Below are 22,824 nucleotides of genomic sequence, written 5' to 3'. Positions count from 1 at the left end.
CTCTTGGTCACTCTGCTTTCTCCTCCTATCGTCATGCTTCTTGTCAGCACATGAACTGATTGTCTTCTTGTATTGCTTTTTTTCTCTCTCACTCCAGCCCTGCAGTAGAAAGCAAGAAGCAGATACCAGATCAAATTCAGGTACTTACGCTGCTTGTAATAAATAAGGATGTAATAATTATTACAGAGCTGTATTTATGTGTTTCTTTTTATATCTGCCTAGAATTCAGCTTTAAACTAACCCCCAAAATCATGACCCCCCCAAGGCTCGTTCACAGTAGTGCCGTGACTGATATTTTTCCACACTGGAAGAATTATTATTATTATACAGGATTTATATAGCGCCAATAGTTTACTCAGCGCTTTACATTATAATGGGAGACAATACACGAGACAGTACAGTAACAATATGATTCAATACAGGAGGGATTCGAGGGCCCTGCTCCTTGGAGCTTACAATCTAGGAGGGAGGGGATAATGGTACAGGAGGAAACAACTGTGGGAGATGAAGTGGTAGGAAGAGTGGAGGAGTTCAGTAATTAGCTGAAGGTGGGGTAGGCTTCCCTGAAGAGATAGGTTTTCAGGGTGTGCCTAAAGGTGAGGGGAGTAGGTGATAGTCTGATGGATTGGGGTAGGGAGTTCCAGAGGATGGGGGAAGCCCTGGAGAAGTCCTGGAGGCGGGCATGGGAGGAGGAGACCAGGGAACTAGAGAGTAGGAAGTCTTGTGAGGAGCGGAGAGCACGTTTTGGGTGGTATTTGGATACCAGATCGGTGATGTAGTTCGGGGCAGTATTATGAACAGCTTTGTACGTCAATGTTAGCATTTTGAATTTTATCCGTTGGGCAATCGGAAGCCAGTGGAGGGATTGGCAGAGGGGGGTGGCGGATTCAGAGTGGTTTGTGAGGTGGATGAGTCTGGCAGCAGCATTCATGATGGACTGAAGTGGGGATAGCCTGCGGTGAGGTAAGCCGATGAGGAGGGAGTTGCAGTAGTCAAGTCGTGAAATAATAAGGGAGTGAATGAGTTGCTTAGTGGTTTCCGGGGTTAGGAACGGATGTATTTTGGAGATGTTGCGGAGGTGAAGTCTACATGAGTTAGTCAGCGATTAGACTTGGGGCTAGAAGGACAGATTGGAGTCTAGGATGACACCAAGTACTCTGGCTTGAGGGGAGGGACTGATTGTGGAGTTGTTGGTCTTGATGGAGAAGTCGGGGGGGCAGGCTGGGGGGAAAACTAGGAGCTCAGTTTTGGAATGCAGGTTAACTGGTAGGACATGTGGAAAGTTGTTTTTTATGTTCCCCGTTTGCACTGCAACACAGCCCCAAGGTTTGAGGGATCAGCAGCAATAAAATGCAGACATGTTGGAATTTTAGAGCAGCGGACTGTAAGGCGCAGCATCACCACACACTAGTGCAATGCACCCCTGTGCGGTTGTATGAAGTGTCACTTTAAATAAAATTGACAAAAAAAAGGAAACTTTGTGATGTGGTAAAAAGCATCACACCTCCCTCTGCTGAACCTCACTACAGCCCCAAACTGATAGCTAAGACCTAATGATCCAGGATTGCCAAAGGCTGCATGTCCTGTATTAACGCTTTAAAACAGTGGTCTCCTAACTTCGGCCCTTTGCTTGCCTGTAACTGGCCCTTGGGGCACTGTTCCTCCCACTGACACCAATGATGAGGTACCAATCCTTCTATTGACACCAGTAATGGGGCACGATTCTTCCCACTAATACCAATGATTGAACACTGTTCCTCCTACTGACCATAGGTTCTATGGTATTGTTTAGGCATTGTTTACTTACTTTAAAATATTAGATGGCATTATTGTCTTTTAGTCTACAGAGATGACAGTGTCTTTGACCGTGAATTTATGAGAAAAATACATTATGTATACGAGTTGTTTCTTTTTTAGACAGCAAGGTTATGTTACTTTTATCTGAAATACCAACATGTCACACTGTATGGAGTTGAAAAAAAAAATGCTACAAAGTAACATTGGATTCTCATTACCAGCAGGAGCATCAAATGCAAAGAAAAAAAAAATGTAGAGATTGTACATATATGAAAACAGTCATAACAAGCATGTCAAAGGCCTTGCAGGTACTTAAAGGGTTTTCCTGATGAGCTGGTTGAACAATTGACTGGTGTGACTGGTTTAACAAACAGTATCCATGGCGATCTGCAGCTAATCAATGATTTACATTATGCTCTAACAATTACACTGTACACTTCATGCTTCACTTAGTTGGACCTTTGTTATGGAACCTAAAGCATTTCTCTAAATGAAGTGTTCTCTAATGACAGCTAGTATTCTTTTATTTACTGTAAAACAGTAAAAGGATAAAAAAGTAATTGTCGGGTATGATCGCAGGTTAGGAACTGACTAGGACTGCAAGCAATTCTGACATCGCAACTTTCACTATGAGATAAAGTACAGCACCTAACGCAAAGTAACTAAAACTATTAAAATAAATTATTTTCTTACCTCCTCCACCGATACTGGCAGCACAACTCGACTGCAAGAGAATGAAAATGTATATAAGAACCTTTGAAATATTTAAACATATATCAAAACACAAATCGCTGGAATGTTGATCTTCAAGGTTCCCTTGGCATTTGGAAAAGAAAAACCAAAAACCACAGCCAGGGCCTTGATCTCTAACATCTATCTTTTCAGCATTCAGTATACATTCAGTATACAGACAGCAAGCAAAATGATTTAGTGTTATTTATAAAACTGTCTAACACAATACCCTATGCTACCTACAGCATCTGGAATACATTGCCATTAGGGTAAATTTAAAAATAAAAATCTTAGATTGTAAGCTCCAAGGATCAGGCCCTCCTAACCCTCTTGTATTGAACTGTATTGTCTCCCTTTATATTGTAAAGCGCTTAGCAAACTGTTGGTGCTATATAAATCCTGCATATTAATAAAAGAATGACTGGTTATTGTGGGTCATACAATACCTCAATGAATAACGTCAATTAAGACTCCTAGGCAGGAAGTATTTTCTGATGAGTAAGAAGCATTAAGCAGGGCATACATGATTTCAATTGTGTCACAGAGGCCCATATATGAGCCATGGGTGTCCCTATTAGCACCTCCTGGCTCAACAGACGAAAGCCTGTTTCATACAGGACAGACTCCATTCAGACCCACCAATTGATTCCCTGCTGATCAGAGCAGAGAGGGTGGATGACAAGTCTGTGTTCGCTCAGTTTCTGCAGAGTGGACACAGCCTGCTCTGCTCTATGGGTGGTTGAGTGTAAACGACTCCGCTGTCCATTTACACCCAACTGCCCTCTGATCAGACCTGCCTAAACAGAAGGATGGATCCCCTTCCTTTCTTTAGCGGACCGGATCAGATTGGAAGTAGGTGGGTGTAAACAGACACAAGCTGATTTACGCCTGCCAGTCTATAGGGATACATGGACAATCGATCAGGTCCGCCTAAATAACAATAGGCAGACCTGATTGGATCACCCGTGTGAAAGGAACCTAAGACTGAAGGAGGCAGTTTCAACTGCTCGAATTTTCAAGCAGTCGTGGCTGATTGAATACAATAGCCAGCAGGGTATATTCATCCATCTCCTGCTGATTAGCTTGGATGGAGGAATCTTTTTAGATATTCATTTGTGCAAAGTATGCATGTATGGCTAGCTTTAAAGAGTATGTATAACCCAAAACTTTTCTTTTAGTCTTGGATGGAGTAGGGAATGGATAAGTATCTACTGGAAAAACCTTTTTATTTTAGATTTGGATAGAATGGGGTAGGGTTGTACCCTCTGTCATAATTCTATTGCTTCTGTGTCCCCATTGAGGATATTAACCCCCTATTTCTACTAGTGACTATTCTCAATGAGAAGGAAAGTGAGGGGAAATCCAAAAATGTAGTACTATTTTTTATTACCAGGACAAGTGTTAAGGGAAAAATCTGCTAATGGGGACACTTTTTCTGGGGACAAACGTCTAAGGGTTCGTGTACATGGGGTGCTTGCCTGCATGCCCTGTGCACATCCATGTTTTCCCAGCACAGGGATGCACAGGTGTTGCGTGCATCGTCTTCCTGACAGTCAACAGAAGTCTATTGGGACATATGACTGCACGGACAGAGCCGGTGTCCCAAAATGGCATGTGGGTGCAGGTCCACGAACAAATATATCATATTGGGACACAGCGTCTCTGTCTACTGTGTCCCCTACACTACTCTATCCAAGTACATTTTAAACATGTTTGGCTATAAATACTCTTTACCACAATTTGTGAGGCAATTCTAAACAGGCCATACACTCATGCATCAACTAGTAATGACACTTAACTCACTGACTAGCTCATTATTTATAATCTTGTCTGAGACATCGACCAACTCATTTGCTGCTCAGTCAAGGAATTTTGACCTATTTATCCCACTTTTTCCTCACTTTGGAAGGATTTCTCAGTTTCTGCTGCGACTATGGTATAGAAGTGTAGAGCAATCTCACCAACAGGACACAGGTGCCAAAAAAACTGACAGAGGATATAACCTTCCTTTATTCTATTCAAAACAAAAAAAAAAGGTTTTGGCTTTAGCTCTACTTCAAGATAGAGAGGAACCCATTGAGTGGAATATGATACCAAGAATGATAATAAAATTCTCTCTGAATATATAGCAAACATTTTCTTTAAAACAGCTTAGAAAGTTAAACATATGTTTAGACCACATTACTTCCACCGTATTCTCAAACACTCACAAAGGCCCCCTGTTTTGGATGGAGAAGAAATGACCGTATAGAAACCTGGAAAAGGCTGTATGGGTGTTTTAGCGCTGACAGTTTTCAATGGTAACTGTTGTGATTTGCCAGTGTAAAAACTGTATCCCAAATGGTTAAATTACAGAACAATGAAATATAACACTGATCAATAAAGAATTATAAGGAAGCACAAGGTAACCTTGACCTATTTTCAATACAATGAGAATTCTGGGAAACCACTGAATAGCCCTGGGTGTTTTTTAATGCTCTGAAATATCTATTAGTTTCCATGAGACTAGGCCTTGGAGAAACACAGGACTGTATGGGACACAAGTAGAAAACCAAACATATTGACAGGGTTTCTAACATATACTTTGTTCAAACACATCAAACATATCCACACAAAAACACAACTAGCATGATCAGGGGCAGACTGACAACTCATGGGGCCCCCGGGCAATAGGGGATCATGGGGCCCCTGTGTCCTTGCCCAAACTCAAAAAAGCCTATGAAAAAGGTACCAGGGGCATCTCATGGGGCCCCCTACTGACCCCGGGCCCTCGGGCACTGCCCGAGTTTCCAAATGGTCAGTCCGCCCCTGGGTGTGATAGAAGGCAGCCCAAAGCATCTTTACTTGCCTTTGCATCTTGACATAGTAACTCTGATGCTTTCTAAGCACCTCAAAAACCAAAAGCACATGCTGAAAGCCAACCCAAACAATGGCATTTTTTCTGGAGTTTTGTTGGGCATTTGTATGCGCATTTTGGCAGTGTTCCAAGTGTTTTGGAGCTCTGGCATTTTTGTATTAGCCAAAAGAGAAAACAATTATCTGTTACATCATTGGTTGCTATATGTTTCTGCTTTCATTTGCTTCAAAAATACACCAATCTGCCTGAATCGAGTTACAAAAATAGCTCCAAAACTTTTTTGAGCTTCGGGCATTTTGGAGTGGAGATGTGAACCACAACCATAGAGAATAATTATTTTTTTCTCCCTGAACGTTTTGGAGCTTTGAGCTAAAAAGCACTCAGGTGTGAATTGGGCCTCAGTGTGAAGGGCACTATATATGGGTCATGCTCATTGTTAGGAATGAGCATTCCTTATATCATAGGATGCAGAAGCTTTACAAGACTCCTTGAGAAAGTCTCTAATAGGATTTCTAGTTACTGTGCTCAGGTATAGAATGCCCCAAAAGGAAGCCAATTTCACAATAAGCAAAAGTAATGGTAAATGTAAGCATTTATCGACCGAGGGATTATGCCACTTATTTTTTCCCATTAACAAGCTCATTTCATATCTATAATCAGAATTATTTATCTAAATTTGGAGAGTGCAGGGAAAGTTTAAAACCTGCATTTTTTCCCATGTGTTATTGGAGAGACACATCTGTCCTGCAAGCACAATAGGAAGTAAGGAGAAATATCTCCAAAATAAGGTGAACCCTTTTCAGACAACTGTCAACGGAACAGGTGTCCCTGTTGGAAGATTTCTCGTTTATTGTTGTTTCACTGGAATTCCCATCATTTTCTGTTCTGAAGATAATGGCCATCGGGACCAACACAGAGGGTGACTCCCCAGTAGGAACACAGACAATAAAACTTGACAGAGGTTCTAAATATTTTCTTCTCTATCCAGTAGAAAAAAAGAATACACTTTAAACAGTTTTATACAAGTTCAGGGTCCACATGTTTTACATATTAACTATGCTACTCACAGTGGAACCTTAAGAAAACTTGGGTGTTCCCTAGTTATCTACAGTCAGGTCCATAAATATTGGGACATCGACATAATTCTAACATTTTTGGCTCTATACACCACCACAATGGATTTGAAATGAAACGAATAAGATGTGCTTTAAGTGCAGACTGTCAGCTTTAATTTGAGGGTATTTACATCCAAATCAGGTGAACGGTGTAGGAATTACAACAGTTTGCATATGTGCCTCCCACTTGTTAAGGGACCAAAAGTAATGGGACAGAATAATAATCATACATCAAACTTTCACTTTTTAATACTTGGTTGCAAATCCTTTGCAGTCAATGATACCCTGAAGTCTGGAACGCATAGACATCACCAGACGCTGGGTTTCATCCCTGGTGATGCTCTGCCAGGCCTCTACTGCAACTGTCTTCAGTTCCTGCTAGTTCTTGGGGGCATTTTCCCTTCAGTTTTGTCTTCAGCAAGTGAAATGCATGCTCAATCGGATTCAGGTCAGGTGATTGACTTGGCCATTGCAGAACATTCCACTTCTTTCCCTTCAAAAACTCTTTGGTTGCTTTTGCAGTATGCTTTGGGTCATTGTCCATCTGCACTGTGAAGCGGCGTCCAATGAGTTGTGAAGCATTTGGCTGAATATGAGCAGATAATATTCCCGAAACACTTCAGAATTCATCCTGCTGCTTTTGTCAGCAGTCACATCATCAATAAATACAAGAGAACCAGTTCCATTGGCAGCCATACATGCCCACGCCATGACACTACCACCACCATGCTTCACTGATGAGGTGGTATGCTTAGGATCATGAGCAGTTCCTTTCCTTCTCCATACTCTTCTCTTCCCATCACTCTGGTACAAGTTGATCTCGGTCTCATCTGTCCATAGGATGTTGTTCCAGAACTGTGAAGGCTTTTTTACATGTCGTTTGGCAAACTCTAATCTGGCCTTCCTGTTTTTGAGGCTCACCAATGGTTTACATCTTGTGGTGAACCCTCTGTATTCACTCTGGTGAAGTCTTCTCTTGATTGTTGACTTTGACACACATACACCTACCTCCTGGAGAGTGTTCTTGATCTGGCCAACTGTTGTGAAGGGTGTTTTCTTCACCAGGGAAAGAATTCTTCGGTCATCCACCACAGTTGTTTTCCATGGTCTTCAAGGTCTTTTGGTGTTGCTGAGCTCACCGGTGCGTTCCTTCTTTTTAAGAATGTTCCAAACAGTTGTTTTGGCCACGCCTAATGTTTTTGCTATCTCTTTGATGGGTTTGTTTTGTTTTTCAGCCTAATGATGGCTTGCTTCACTGATAGTGACAGCTCTTTGGATCTCATCTTGAGAGTTGACAGCAACAGATTCCAAATGCAAATAGCACATTTGAAATGAACTCTGGACCTTTTATCTGCTCATTGTAATTGGGATAATGAGGGAATAACACACACCTGGCCATGGAACAGCTGAGAAGCCAATTGTCCCATTACTGTTGCTCCCTTAACAAGTGGGAGGCACATATGCAAACTGTTGTAATTCCTACACCGTTCACCTGATTTGGATGTATATACCCTCAAATTAAAGCTGACAGTCTGCCGTTAAAGCACATCTTGTTTGTTTCATTTCAAATCCATTGAGGTGGTGTATAGAGCCAAGAATGTTAGAATTGTGTCGATGTCCCAATATTTATGGACCTGACTGTATGTACATCAGCTCTTGTGGCCTCCTCACATTTTTAGTAATTGTCTATGGTAGTCATGTGGTATAGCAGGAGCCTTGCAAACGTTACCACTAGCCAAAACATAGGGATTTTCAACAAGTTTTAAAAACCCTGTGATTGATAACTGATTCGTTTCCTTTTCTACAAAGAAAAGAAAACATTATTTTCTGAAAAAATAAGATTTTTCGCCTGGGACAAACATTTTACTGAAGTTAACTGCTTTACCACCGCCCTATAGCAGAAATACTGCTACAAGGCGGCAGGAGTGCGCAAAATTACGTATATGCACACACGTGATTTTGCATTTCCGGCATTCACAGCCTCGGCTGTCAATCACCGGGTGCCGGCGAGTAAGTGATCACTGAGTAAAACCGATGGGGGGAGAGAACTGTATGTAAACAATACAGTTCTCTCCCCTGTCAGCTCCAGCACACTGCTATGTATGGCTCTGCATAGCAGAGCCAAACAAGGCAGTGTGCTTACAGTGGAAAGCAGAGACACAACCCCATAGTAAAACACACATCACACAGTTAACCCTTTTATCGCCCCAGATGTTAACCCCTTCCTGCCCAGTGCCATTAGTCCTGCAGTCCCGCTATAAGTCGCTGATCGCCACCATTACTAGTAAAAAACAAAAAAATCCAGTATATATACCGCCATTTGTAAACGCTATAATGTTCACGTAAACCAATTAATTTACATGTACTGGGATTTTTTTTTAGCAAAGACATGTAGCAGAATACATTTTGCCCTAAATTTATGCCAAAATTAGATTTTTTACATTTTTTTATTGGACATATTTAATAGCAAAAAGTCAAAAATATTGTTTTCTTTTCTCAAAATTGTCAATCTTTTTTTTATAGCTCAAAAAATAAAAACCGCACAGGTGATCAAATACCACTGAAAGGAATTTCTATTTGTGGGGAAAAAAAACCCATAAATTTCATTTGGGTGCAGCTTTGCATGACGGAGCAATTGTCAGTTAAAGTAACGCAGCGCCATAATGCAAAAAATGTCCTGGTCAGGAAGGGGGGGTGGGGTAAATCCTCTGGAGGGCAAGTGGTTAATGACCCACCATCTCTCATCTTTATCAATCTGCGCAGTGTATCCCCAGCCAGTTACATGTGGATAACAAAGATCCACATTTAGGCCTGGTTCTCACTAGTGCGGGCACGGCAGCCCACTCATTTGAACGGGCTGCTATGTCCGAGTTTCTTGCAGTGAAAAGGTGCATACACCTTTTCCAAAACGCATCTGCACGGAAACCACATGGTCTTTTTGACCATGCGGTTTCTGTGTGGTTGTCACAATCGTGCTGTGGGATGAGATGCGTGGGGGTGAGAAACGTGATGCAGCTGTGGGAGGCTGCGGGTATCACATCGATTTCCACACCCACAACCAGCCTACAGCGTGCGGGGTAGTAAGACCCTAGCCTTAGGGTATGTTCACACCAGTTGCTGCATTACAATGCAGTGGCTAGTGTGTGGTGTGGCCTGGCTGAATCAGTGCAGTGTTGATAAGTCAATTATGATGCATCGCACTGTCCATTTTCTTTTTTTTTTAACAAAGTTTGTTGAGATATCACACAGACATCTTATAAAGTTCAATTGCCTGCTGCACTGTGTGAGGCAGTGGATTGCCTTAGGCAGGCCATAGACGGGCTGTTTATCAGCTGAATTTTCGGCCGATAAACGAAAAATCGGTCGTTGCTGGCAGCGATGCCACCAATGTCCACAAAAAACGTCAGTTTTTCATGGATTTTCCAGCATGACCAATAAAAGTAAACGAGAAGATCCGCGAAAAATGGCCAATGTTATTGCCCCACTAACGGCGTGAATATCGGCCGATTTTTCGGGCGGACGAAAATTCGGTCAATAAACGACCCGTCTATGGCCTGCATTACTTCAACGCACACCACCGCAACAGGCAGATAGGGAGACAAGGCATTTGGCCTTGTCATGCAGTGGGAAAGCGCTTGAATAGCCGACCAACACGAATGAACCCTTAGATGTTCGATTGGAAAAAACATCAACTGGCATGTCTTCCAGTAAGGACTACGAATTATTTTCATTTTGTTGGTGTTTTGATTATAGTAGAAAAAAAAATACCTTCACCGCTTTTCCCTTTACTTTTAGCATGCACACATACACAAGAGAAGGACTGTAATTGGAGATTATGAAGTAAAGGCTATGTAGGGCTCAGCAGGCCACACAGCAATTATCTAGGTGGAGTGAAGACAGATATGTGGCTGGTCAGGTATTCTGGGGAAGGGCACAGCCATCCACTAACAGCACGTGCATTAACAGAAGGTGTACGTATCTATTAAAGTGTGCTGCACGCCAAGAAAATTAATGTGATAAGATGTTTGTACTTCCGAAGTACACACCCTATTCAGTACCTGGAGCCAGGGAAAACCTCCTGCAATTTACAAGAACCTCAAGCAAGCAAAAACGTAGTGTGTCCACACACAGGACTTTGTCCATATTACAAAGCTCTTTCACTTTATTACAAAAGCGTGGCAGTACAAACCAGCCAAGCTTCCATTTTATTATTATTATTATACAGGATTTATATAGCGCAAACAGTTTGTTCAGCGCTTTACAATATAACGGGAGACAATACAGCAACAGTGCAATTCAATACAAGAGGGATAGGAGGGCCCTGCTCCTTGGAGCTTACAATCTAGGAGGAAGGGGCTAGTAGTACAAAAGGTAGTAACTGTTGGGGATGGACTGGTTTTAAGAGTAGAAGATTCCATTATTAGCTGAGGGCAGGATAGTCTTCCCTGAAGAGATAGGTTTTCAGAGATCGCCTAAAAGTGAGCAGAGTAGGTGATAGTCTGATAAATTGGGGTAGAGAGTTCCAGAGGATGGGATAAGCTCTGGAGAAGTCCTGTAGATGAGCATGGGAGGAGAAGACAAGGGAGCTAGAGAGCAGGAGGTCCTGCGAGAAGCGGAGAGTTCGGTTTGGGTGATATTTAGAGACAAGATCGGTGATGTAATTTGGGGCAGAGTTATAAATGGCTTTATATGTTATTGTTAATTTTTTGAATTTTATCCGTTGGGCAATGGGAAGCCAGTGGAGGGATTGGCAGAGAGGGGTGACAGATACAGAACGGTTAGTAAGCTGGATGAGTCTGGCAGCAGCATTTATGATAGACTGAAGAGGGATAGCCTGCGATGAGGTAGGCCAATGAGGAGGGAGTTACAATTAACACAACACAAAGTTTCAGACCACATCTAGCCCTTTACCAATCTATGAGCGAATCTAAAGTGAAAGAGCTTTCATTACGGACAAAGACCTAGAGCAGGGGTAGGCAACCTGAGAGCCGCAGGACTACAAGTTCCATCATGACTCTGCAAGTCATAGCTGTAACTGTCAGTTTTGTAATCTTTGCAATGCCTCATGGGAAATGTAGTTCCACAACAGCTAGAGAGCCGCAGGTTGCCTACCCCTGACCTAGAGTATGTACAGATGCACTGTTTTTGCAAGGTTATGATTAGATGTTTGACACTGATAACATGGTACATTAGAACTGGATGCTGCCTCTGTAGTGATTAATGGCAAACTAAAAGTGTAACTGTACTCAGGTTTGCGGGTGACATCTGAGATCATATGAGGCAACAACACAAGTGTAATATACAGAGGAGAAAGCCATCCTAAGGTTTATGTACTTGTTGGCCCAGGCAACCCTGTCAGCTACTTGTGTTCGGTCATTTAATCCCCATAGTGATGCAGCTCTGCTAACACAGACTGTAGGGACCAAGTATGAAGGTACATGTGTTACATGGTGTCATAACAAAAGCAGAAATAACGGGAATTAAACAAAACCTCAGAATAGCACAAATCTATATGCTGGCAAAGCATTTGCAAATAATTATATTATTAAATGAACAATAATAATAATAATAATAATTAAAAAAAACAGATTTGATGGACCACTTGTCATCAGTCCTCTATCATTATTATATAACATCAACCAGGGGCGGACTGACCATTTGGAAACTCGGGCACTGCCCGAGGGCCCGGGGTCAGTAGGGGGCCCCATGAGATGCCCCTGGTACCTTTTTCATAGGCTTTTTTGAGTTTGGGCAATGACACAGGGGCCCCATGATCCCCTATTGCCCGGGGGCCCCATGAGTTGTCAGTCTGCCCCTGACATCGACCAATGTCCCAACTACAGGGACATGTAGGGGAGAATAGATACTAGTACTCATATATGTGTATGTATGAATGTGAGTTAGGAACCTTAGATTGTACGCCCCTTGAGGGTTAGGAACTGATGTGAATGTACAATATATATGTAAAGAGCTGTTTAAATTGACAGCGCTATATAAGTACCTGAAATAAACAAATACTCATAGCTTAGTTCAGTCTCTCTCAACCTTTTTGAGACAGTGGAAATCCTAAGATAACTTTCAAGTGTCATGGAACCCCTGCTAAAGATGACTATATCGATAACTAATGATACAACAGTGTGATGATCAATGGGAAGAATGCTCCTTTATATTTGTGGTCACTGGGAAGAATTATCCCCTTAAAATATAGCTAAAAAAAATCAATGGTGTCAGTGGGAACTTAACTGAGTGGCAGAAACTGCTCAAGGAACCCCTAGCAGCCTCTGGAGGAACCCTGGCTGAGAACCCCGGCTTAGTTTAAGGTAGAAATAAGAAGAGTAAGGATTCCAGTAGCAGCTATGGAACCCCCCTTACCAGAACCCAGCATATTATTTCCTATCTATTCACACATCCTATGTGAATTTACAGATTCTAGTAAGAATTGTTAAAATGAATAAAAAAATCGGTCTAACTTCTGCTTAGCCCACACGTAGCATATGACAGGATGGCAGATCATGAGAGGCCAGGCAGCACAAAGCTTCAGAGATCTGTGACCCCATTGCACATCTAGTCAGCATTAAATTCATGTAAACACTCTGCAAATCATCCTGAAAGGCTGCACATTGACTCTGCTCAGGAATGCCCTTGCCAGAACACAAAGCAAGTACCGGAGGAAATAATATGAGGGCCTCTGCAACCAGATTCCACCTCATCTACAGCAGGCTATCTGTTCACTATGACAACACACATACAGTCTCTGCTTTCCAACAGTATCAAGACATCAATGTGGCCTCATGTTGTTTCAACAGTAGACTTTGTCTAAACTATTACTGTAATGAATACACATCAACATAATTTGTTATTTCCTCCCTAAATCTGACAAATTAATTCTGAAATTCTTCCAAAAGGTGTCATGCACTCCTTAGAGAGGTGTGCCGGAGAGTAACCCAAACTGAGTGTCTTTGCCATGTTATGATGCTTAATGAAGCAACGTCTCCATATGAAACATCAAAGGCATTTTCTCAGATTGTCCAGGTTTACATTAGTTTTAAGAAAGTGGGACCTTGCCAATTTTTAGAAGCCCACACAATCACAAATTGCAAAATGCTAAGGTTTTCCATGATTCTCACAAACACATGGCATTGAGAGTAAGCAATTAGAAAGAGAGAGAGAAAAAAAAAGTATATAGTATAGAGCAAGAGAGAGAGAGAGATTTAAACGGTCACTCCTTACTGTTTTCAAAATTGTTCTTCCACCAAGGGTAAAGAAAGTTCATGAACATCATCTACTATCACCCTTCCCCTCAATTCAAGAAGCATTGCAAAGCAACACACTCACTTCCAGTATACCATATTTAAGATGCTACTCAAACAAACAATAATTTGCAACATTTAAAGCAGCCATCATCATCAGGGTTCCATGGAACCATAGGGTTCCTTGGTTTGTAGGGGTTCCTTCTTCTGAGTTGTGACTGATTGACCCCATCTGATGGTGCCTCTATAATTCCGGGACCAACACAAACAACTTTAGTGAGGGGGGGCACGCTTCCGACTCTCCACCAAGGCAAGGGGGCACGCTTCCGACTCTCCACCAAGGCAAGGGGGCACGCTTCCGACTCTCCACCAACGCAAGGGGGCACGCTTCCGACTCTCCACCAACGCAAGGGGGCACGCTTCCGACTCTCCACCAACGCAAGGGGGCACGCTTCCGACTCTCCAGAATTCTGCTTAGTAACCACCAATATAGAGGGCATGCTGTTTGATGAACGATGTACACTTAAGCACCGATAACAAAGCAAACCATGTTACACTACTGGTGGAGTCTTATTTCTCCCATTTTAAAGTAATACCATCTGTATCCCATTGGAGGGATTTTCCTCACTTCCTTTCAATGGACACAAAACAGGAAGGAAGAGGAAACCTCTTTAATATAAGGGAAATCCTCTCCTTTGGCAGCCATACATATATTGGTAAATCATCTTTTTTTCCTAATACTAACGTATAATCAACAACCCATTCAATCAATATGACACACAGGGAAGTGGATTCCTGTTGATGTTTAAAGATACAATGGCAAGTTATCAATCGCATCTCTGTTTACACCATGTCCTCTCATAATCTGATCCTATTCATGAACTAAGTGTCTTGGTGACGCCAATGCAAAATGATCTTTATTTTTCTGCCCTGGCCAATTGAATCGGATCAAACTAAGTCAATCTAGAAAAAGTCTAAATCGATCGGAAGGGAATCTATGGCCATGCCATTGTTTGCGAATTCATTCATTTTCAATTGGATAATAAAATCAAAGCATGTGTGGCTCATTCACACTATCTCTATTGATCTGCATAGACCAACGCAGAGACATTGCAAGGACACATAAAAAAAATTTGATTGAATGCTCCCTGTTTACACCACAACCCTGAACTGAGGTGTTCTGTATCGCATAAAAATCCAGACATATGGAAAACAACGAATCTAGTCTCACTGAAATTATGAACTCGATTACCTGTGTCGCCAAAATTGAAGCTACGCTACAGGACAGCGTCCCCAAAAATACTAAAATATGGCAATCCTGGGCGGGCAACTTTTTATTGTTCCACTGTACCATCTATTGTTACCCCACTGGGTCTTGAGCCGCTATCATTTTACTTCCAGAACCCCAGGAATCCCCTTACCTCTCCCCATTCCATTCCACTTTTGTCCCCCAACTTCCAATTTTTACAAAGCTTTTTGAACTGAGGGCAAAGGCATGAAGAGATTGTTATGTAGATGCTATCAAAGATCTAATGAGTGTACTTGTAAAGCATCCTGATACCTTTGTTCAGCTTGTTCCTGCTATTTGAACGCCAGCTCCTCTGTTCAATATTGTGCGCCCTATGTTATACTGTAATTGTGCTGGAAATGTATAAATATAAATTGTAAAGAAAAATGCACACATCTACATTTTTAGGCCCCATTCACACCTAGTGTATGTCAAATGTGCATTTTTTTTTTGCACCTGTTTTTCATGTAACACACATAGAGCAGCCCACTGGTTTCCATTGGCTGCTGCACACGCAACAAAGTAGCTCAGAAGGCACAGGTTTGTATGCTTTTTACTTTCCATATTTTCTGTTTGTTGCACGTTTTTGCCCTTAACAATTAATGGCACTGCAAGCACGATGCGCATTTTTGTGTGCGCTCCTGGAATGTGCAGAGGTGAACGGAGCCTTAAGCAGCGCTGAAGTGTACAAACTTGAATGACGTGTCATTTTGTGTCAAATCAATAAAATTTAAAAAGAAAAGAAAAAAAGGTAAACTGCGTCCTGTATCGTAACAACACACTTCATCTACGCATCAAAGACCAGCCTGTGTGTGTTTTAGTGTCATTAGTGTCATCCCTCCCTCCTAGATTGTAAGCTCGTAAGAGTAGGGCCCTCTTACCCCTCGTACGTTGTTTGTTGTTGTTGTACTGTGCCATGTATTGTCCACCCTATTGTACAGCGCTGAGCAAACCCTTTGGCGCTATATAAACTCGTAGTAATAATAATAATAATCTAGGCAGCTGTCACCAGAACAGGTTTCCTTTTTTCTGTGTGACATGCATAGGGAGCCTCTGTGATTTCAATGGCACGGCAATGTAGCTCATGGAGCTTTCCAGTCTGTGTGCTTATTTCTATGCATTTTGCCGGCAAAACATGTTTGCAGTGCCATTAACAATCAATGGCATGAAAACTCGATACACATTTCTGCAGTGTACAAACATGACATTTTCTGTCAAAATAAAAAGTAAACTACACCAAGTTGTAGCCTCACACTGTCCCTAGACAACAAAGCCCAGCCTGCGTGTGTTTTAGCGTCACCTAGGCAATTGTCACCAGAACAGGTGTCCTTGGGAGGTTTCCTGTTCCAGCCATTTCAGATGACTGTTGTCACTAGGACTGACAGGATAGAGCGGTGAGGACCCAGGCAGCAATAAGGCCCCATTTGCCCCTGTAATGCATGCAGAAATGTGCGTTTCTGGACTGTGCAAAAAAATATGCATCGTGCTTACAGTTCCGTTGTTAAGGCACCTCAAAAGGCACTAGAAAACACATAGTATACATAGTTAGCCTGGCCAAAAAAAGACAAAAGTCCATCCAGTTCAATCATAGAAAAAAGTTAAAATCCTATACCCACAGTTGATCCAGAGGAAGGCAAAAAAAACAGCAAAGCATGATCCAATTTGCTCCTGCTGGGAAAAAAATTCCTTCCTGATCCCCTGAGAGGCAATCGGATATTCCCTGGATCAACTTTACCTATAAATGTTAGTATCCAGTTATATTCTGTGTATCTAAGAAAGAATCCAGGCCTTTTTTGAAGTAATCCACTGAGCTGTCCAGAACCAAATCTTGAGGGAGTCTATTCCACATTCTCCCAGCTCTCACTGTGAAGAAACCTTTCCGTGTTTGGAGATTACATTTATTTTCCTCCAGAAGTAAAGAGTGCCCCCTTGTCCTCTGTGATGACCTCAGGGTGAATAACTCTACACCGAGTTCACTATATGAACCACTGATGTATTTATACATGTTGATCATATCCCCCCTTATGTATTATACATGGGGATCATATCCCCCCTTAATCTCCTCTTCTCAAGAGAGAATAAATTCAGTTCCTCTAATCTTTCCTCATAGATGAGCTCCTCCATGCCTCTTATCAGTTTGGTTGCCCTTCTCTGTACTTTCTCCAGTTCCCCAATGTTCTTTTTGAGAAAAACTGAACTGCATATTCCAGATGAGGTGTTACTAATGATTTTACATGCATTAAAAACATTCCATGAGCTACTTTGCTGCATAGGGAAGCCCATTAAAGTGCATGCACTGTCCTATGTTGCTGCATGAAAAACGTGCAAAGAAAAGCGCATTAGCATGACGCACAGGTGTGAAAGCGGCCATTAAAAACCTGGCCGGGTCTCTATGGCTACTTTCACACTGATACGCAATATATGCATTTTTATCGCATTTGCAGTGTGTTTTTTACAGGACATGTGACTAAAATAAACTGCACCAAAAACGTAACAATGGGAAGCTGCGTTTTTTTTTTCCGCACCAAGAATGCAGGATTTTAAAGGCTGCAACGGATCATTGTTCCATAGGAATACATGGGGACTCGCGTTTCTTCCGCTTTAATGCAAAAGCAGAAGAAATCCGGATGGGTGTGAAGGCAGCCTGACACTTCCACTTCTGCTCCATCCAGAACAGAAAATAAACAATTTCCAAAGACCATTAGAATGGAACGAACCACGAATGAATGGAGAGTGTGAGCTGCTCAGAATGGGGGGCAGGTCAGGTGTCATCCTGCAGGGGGCTCTCCTGCCTAGCTGGGAATGTCATCACACCCTGTCCATCCTCAGCCTTCCGCACACAACACCTGACCCCACAGCCATAGCAGCAGCCGCCTCTGCCATCCTCATTCATTCCCTCCTCCCCCCTCACATCGTACACCTGCCGCCTCCCGCTCCGCCATCCCGCTGCTTACAACTCTTTGATCAGCACCATGGCCTCCTCCCTGCACCTCCCGATCTTCTCCTCCGTTACTCCTGGCCCCGAGTGAAGGTTACCGGCCACTTCCTACTCCGCACCGCGCTGGGGGCGGAGCGTTGCTGCAGCAACGAGGGACGTCACGGACGGTGCGCGATGAGATCAGGGCGTGTGATCCATGAAGCCCCGCCTCCATGGTAAAACATCTGGACGCGGTACCCCATCCACAGTGCGCTGCTTGTACGGAGTGTGGAGGAACGGTGCTGGCTGCTGACACTAGAGGACGGACGGCCAGCACGGGCTGTCTCCGCTATGGGGAGTCATTTTACTGTGGTGGGCCATCGGATTCAGCGGCGCGGAGTCTCCGGAAAAATGGGGATTGCAATAGACCTCTGTGAATGAAATCATGGACAGGATTTATAATGCACCTGTAGCAGAATGGTACTATACTAGGGAAGGTGTGCAACTCATAGTTGGAACTATGTGCCAGTCTATCACTGCCTTTAACCACATGCTGTCCAGGGCAATGTTGACCTTTCTCACATACATTTATGATTTATTTTATTTATGTATTACATGTACTTATATAGCACAGCACTTTACATATATATTGTACATTCACATACATGACAACATCTGCTTACTTACTTAGGACCCCAAACATATATTTTCTGGAGTCTGAGGCCCTAGAGGATAAAACGGTGGATGTTGTAATTTTTTTATGTCACGTGATATTTGTGCAGTATTTTATCAAATTCATATTTTCAGGAAAAAATACACTTAAAGGAATTTTAGGGCACACAAACGCAATATAATATCCATTTTTTTTTTGTAAAGTATAAAAGATGATGTTGCATCAAGTAAATAGATACTAAACATGTCAAGATGTAAAATTGCGCACATCTGTGATAATTGTCCACAGATGACACTTTAAAAAAAACTTTACAGGTTATCAGTTTAGAGTTAAAGTGTTACTAAACCTACAACAGTAAAATTAAAGTGGAGTTCCACTCTCGCTGTCAAAAAATAAAAGTCAGCAGCTACAAAAACTGTAGCTGCTGACTTTTAAAAAACACACACTTACCTGTCCCTCGGTCCCGCGGTGTGTCCCCTGCAGCCCGTTTTATCGGTCATCTTCTCTTCTTGGGCGCCACCATCTTCAGAGTGGGCACCCGGCTGTGACAGCTTGCAGCTTCACAGGGCGCTGCCATCTTCAGTGTGGGCACCTGGCTGTGACAGCTTGCGGCTTCACAGGGCACCGCCATCTTCAGTGTGGGCACCCGGCTGTGACAGCTTGCGACTTCACAGGGTGCCACCATCTTCAGTGTGGGCACCCAGCTGTGACAGCTTGCAGCTTCACAGCTGGGTACCCACTGCGCATGCGCAAGTAGCGCTGCGCTTCATGAGTGGTCCTGTAGTATTCTTGGACCTGTCAAGTGTCCCAAAAGACTACAGGGAGGGAGGGAGGACACCTTCCGCTTCCGATCACCTAGGTGATCAGAGCGGAAGTGGGAGCAGGTACCTGTGAAATTCGGGTACCCGCTCCCCCTTCCACCCCCCAAAGGTGCCAATCCTTAATGGGGAGCACAGGACCAGTCTTTAAAGCAGAACTTCCCCTTTTGGGTGGTGCTCTGCTTTAATCTGTATACATAGTAAAGCATGCTTGTCATACAGTGGAACCTAAGGAGTTAATCCTCTGCATTGTGTGAAAAGGATGTTTGAGCTTGTCTTCTTCCACTATCCCCAATCCATATGCTGGTAGCACAGATCCTTGGGGGCAAGCTGCACATGCTCAGTTTGGTGTGTATTGCTATAGAGTTGTTTTTCTTCTTAGGAGGGTGCAAGCTTTAACCAGTGCTCGGTCGGACACTGATAGAAATCATAAGACTGTTATATACTGATAATGAGAAAATATATTTTGCAGTTTATATTTACTAAAATAATTGCATTTCCATGTTCTGTGTACTGTGGGAGACCAGATATAGTGAATGCAGTGTCCTGGGTTTAGTAACAGTTAAAACGTGAGCTCTGGTGCTAGAATTATTGCCTCACTCCCTCAGTCATGGCGATATCTCATGTAGGGTGCAGGCACCGTTTACATATGCATGCAGGACCTAGGTGCACGTTTGCATCTGCATGTAAGTACGGGGGAAAGGGGGGGTGCTTTTATATGTAGCGCACACCCCCTGCAAGGTATTCGCCCACAGTTCTTTCCCCAGTAGTTGCGCTGAAGCCAAACACAGAGTTCCAGGTACTCTTCAGGCTCATTAACTAGTCTAGAGGTAGGCTATATGATGCTTTATGAAATCTTGAACTTGGATAGGTAGAGGGTAACTCTTTTTAACTGATACTCCAGTAACTCCTATCAATGTGAGCACGAGTCCTTGCTTGTAGCAAATATTGGACTGAGCTTTTCAGGAACACTGTAACGGTGCATTCCCTTCAGGTAGAGCTAAAATAGGCAGACTCTATTTCAAGAAGTATAGCAGCAGCACACTCAGGGATCTCTCACACAGGTCTGTACTCACTAATGTCCTTGGATAAATGGCCGCCTCCTTCCAATATCTTCCGGATTCCTTTTACAGTGGTACCAGACTAGATCCCCAAGGAGAAAAATCCTCTTGGTCAGCTTCGGCAAAGTAACTGCAGAATGGGTCACCAGACCGGCAAGGCTGGTACCTTGATGAGAAGCAGAAAGCAGAATCATATGCTGGCTGCCCAGGAGGGCGGTATGCCCCCTGGGCTGGATTTCCCCTCTCCAGGATAAGCCAAGATTATTCCAGGTCTCAAACTATTTATACCCATTTCCCAGCAGCCACCGGTACGGGGCTCAAATTTGGCTGGGACAGTATATAAATATTCATTCTGCCCATTTACATTATTCCACACCTATGTTCCATTACTAGCCAGAGAGTTCTGAAAATACAGGGATTAAGCTATAAAACCTGCAGCCTGTGAGGCACAAAACACACCTAAGCAATTTGTAAGCAGGTTGAAATGCTGTCTAGTGAGACAGATGGTGCCCCAGCTGGGAGTGTAAGAGTTAACCTGTTTCCCACACTTTTTGCAGAGCTCTGCGTCTCTCCAAGTGTTAATAAAAGGGGGGAAGGCTCTGCCCAGCCACACAGTCTGTTGCATGGGAAAGAGGACACAGACAAGCCAACCATGTTATCTCCAGCTGTTTACAGACAAGAGAGAAGGAGGAGCAGATCCACCTCAGAGAGCAAGCCTGCCTGCTCTCACAGCCACCATGTAGGGGGATTGGTGGGACCTACAGTCTGCCCCGGCAAGCTGCCTGTCGTAAAGCGTGTACCTTTGATAGGTGGAATGTCCTCTAGCAATGATAGAGTAATCAGATCTCTCAGAGCTGTCCATTTCCCATGACAACGGGAGCAGGTCAGCACGGCAAAGGTTCCCACCCTGTGCACAGGTACAATAGAGAAAGTGCATGGAGCATGGAGTCAGCGGGACTCTATTGCATTACTAGGTGTGAGATAGCAGAGATACACTGAACAGGTGGAGTGGGCATAGGCTTAGCCTTCTAAATGCAGATGTGACAGTGAAGGTATACATTGACACAAGGACAAAAGAGTTAACTAGAAAACAGTTTATTATTCAAGTGTTTACTGTGTAAAACACAAATAAAGTTACCCCATGTGTAAGGTGAGTGACCCTGTTCAACATGCCTAGCATAGCCCAGAAGAACCCACCCCGGGGTAGACCTCTCATGTGACCCACATGCCCAACGAGGAGGGGAACATAGAGTGTCACCTGCCTGCCCCTTACAAATTACATGCAGGTGCACTGATCACAGTGAGCTAGAACTAAATTTGCCTAACCCAGATATTACAGCCATACTGGTTACAGTGAGACAAACTAAATTTTCCTAACCAGAAAAATACAGCTCCACTGAACACAGTGAGCCAAACCAAATCTACCTAATCCTATCACCTATCTAGGAGGGTGCTACATAAATACTTTTTATTTATTTTATTTACATGTTTTCACACTTTATTATTATTATTTTTTATTTAAGTTTATTGTTCACCCCTTGTGATAGCTTTGGACAATGACAAGTACCCTTTATGGGAGGATCAGGGGTCTATTAGACCCCTGATCCCTCCTCTCCCCTTAAAAGCATTTGATGAAACACAGATCAGTTTGATCAGATGCTTCCCTGGCTGTACAGGCTAGGGAAACACAGCTCTGAACCTGGAAGTGACAAAATCTTTGTCACTGCTGTGTTCATTAGTCACAGAATAGAAGGGGGAATGGATATTCCTCCATCTCCTTTGTGCACAGCCAACCCAACCACTTTCCATGGTCCCAGGCTTCCTGGTAAAACAGGAAAGCCTGGAAACAGCTGGGAAGGATGGCTTCCAAGTGCTGGAAAAGTGATCGGGGGGCTGAAAAGCTGCTTGATCACGTTCATTGGAAAGCTGATCACCTCCTAACAAAAATGATACCAAGATTATGGCCTCAGCCATCAGCTTTCTGCTGAGGTCATATATGTATGACCTCTGGGCTGAAAGTAGTTAAACCCGAAACTAAGTGTTTAAATAATGCAGAGCAAGCTCACTCATCCGTCCATGTCTCTATGCTTTTTGTTTTTGTTGTTGTTGAGAAATTACTTTGAAAAACACTCCCTAGTGTTTCTGGCTGTGGACATCCTGAGTAAGGGGAGATGATTCATGTAGCATTTACTTTCTGGAATCCATCTGTCCTTCAGGCACGCAAGCAGGAGTGTGTGCTTAGCTGAGAAAACCCCTCCTGAAGACTCCCGAGACTTATGGCATCATTTGCTGAGGCCTGGAAACCAGGAAGTAACT

General features: G+C 43.1%; 1 protein-coding gene across 1 annotated transcript in view; it reads right to left on the bottom strand.

Annotated features, from left to right (window-relative positions):
• Window positions 1-18,153, bottom strand: part of PITPNA (phosphatidylinositol transfer protein alpha) — a 107,526-nt gene extending 89,373 nt beyond the window's left edge. Inside the window, exons 1-2 of the mRNA XM_089657899.1 lie at window positions 17,994-18,153; window positions 2,491-2,521 (exon numbers count right to left, since the gene is read on the bottom strand). Coding sequence (XP_089514025.1) covers window positions 2,491-2,521; window positions 17,994-18,013 — 51 coding nt within the window. The 5' untranslated portion in view covers window positions 18,014-18,153. The remainder of the gene's footprint in view (window positions 1-2,490; window positions 2,522-17,993) is intronic.
• Window positions 18,154-22,824: the final 4,671 nt, after the last annotated feature.

Source organism: Staurois parvus, unplaced genomic scaffold (assembly GCF_062004578.1).
Source record: "Staurois parvus isolate SC_StPar_1 unplaced genomic scaffold, SC_StPar_1.0 ptg000029l, whole genome shotgun sequence".
In the NCBI taxonomy this organism is placed as follows: domain Eukaryota; kingdom Metazoa; phylum Chordata; class Amphibia; order Anura; family Ranidae; genus Staurois; species Staurois parvus.
The sequence above is the reverse complement of the archived record's forward strand: the minus strand, read 5'-3'. Positions and strand labels throughout refer to the sequence as shown.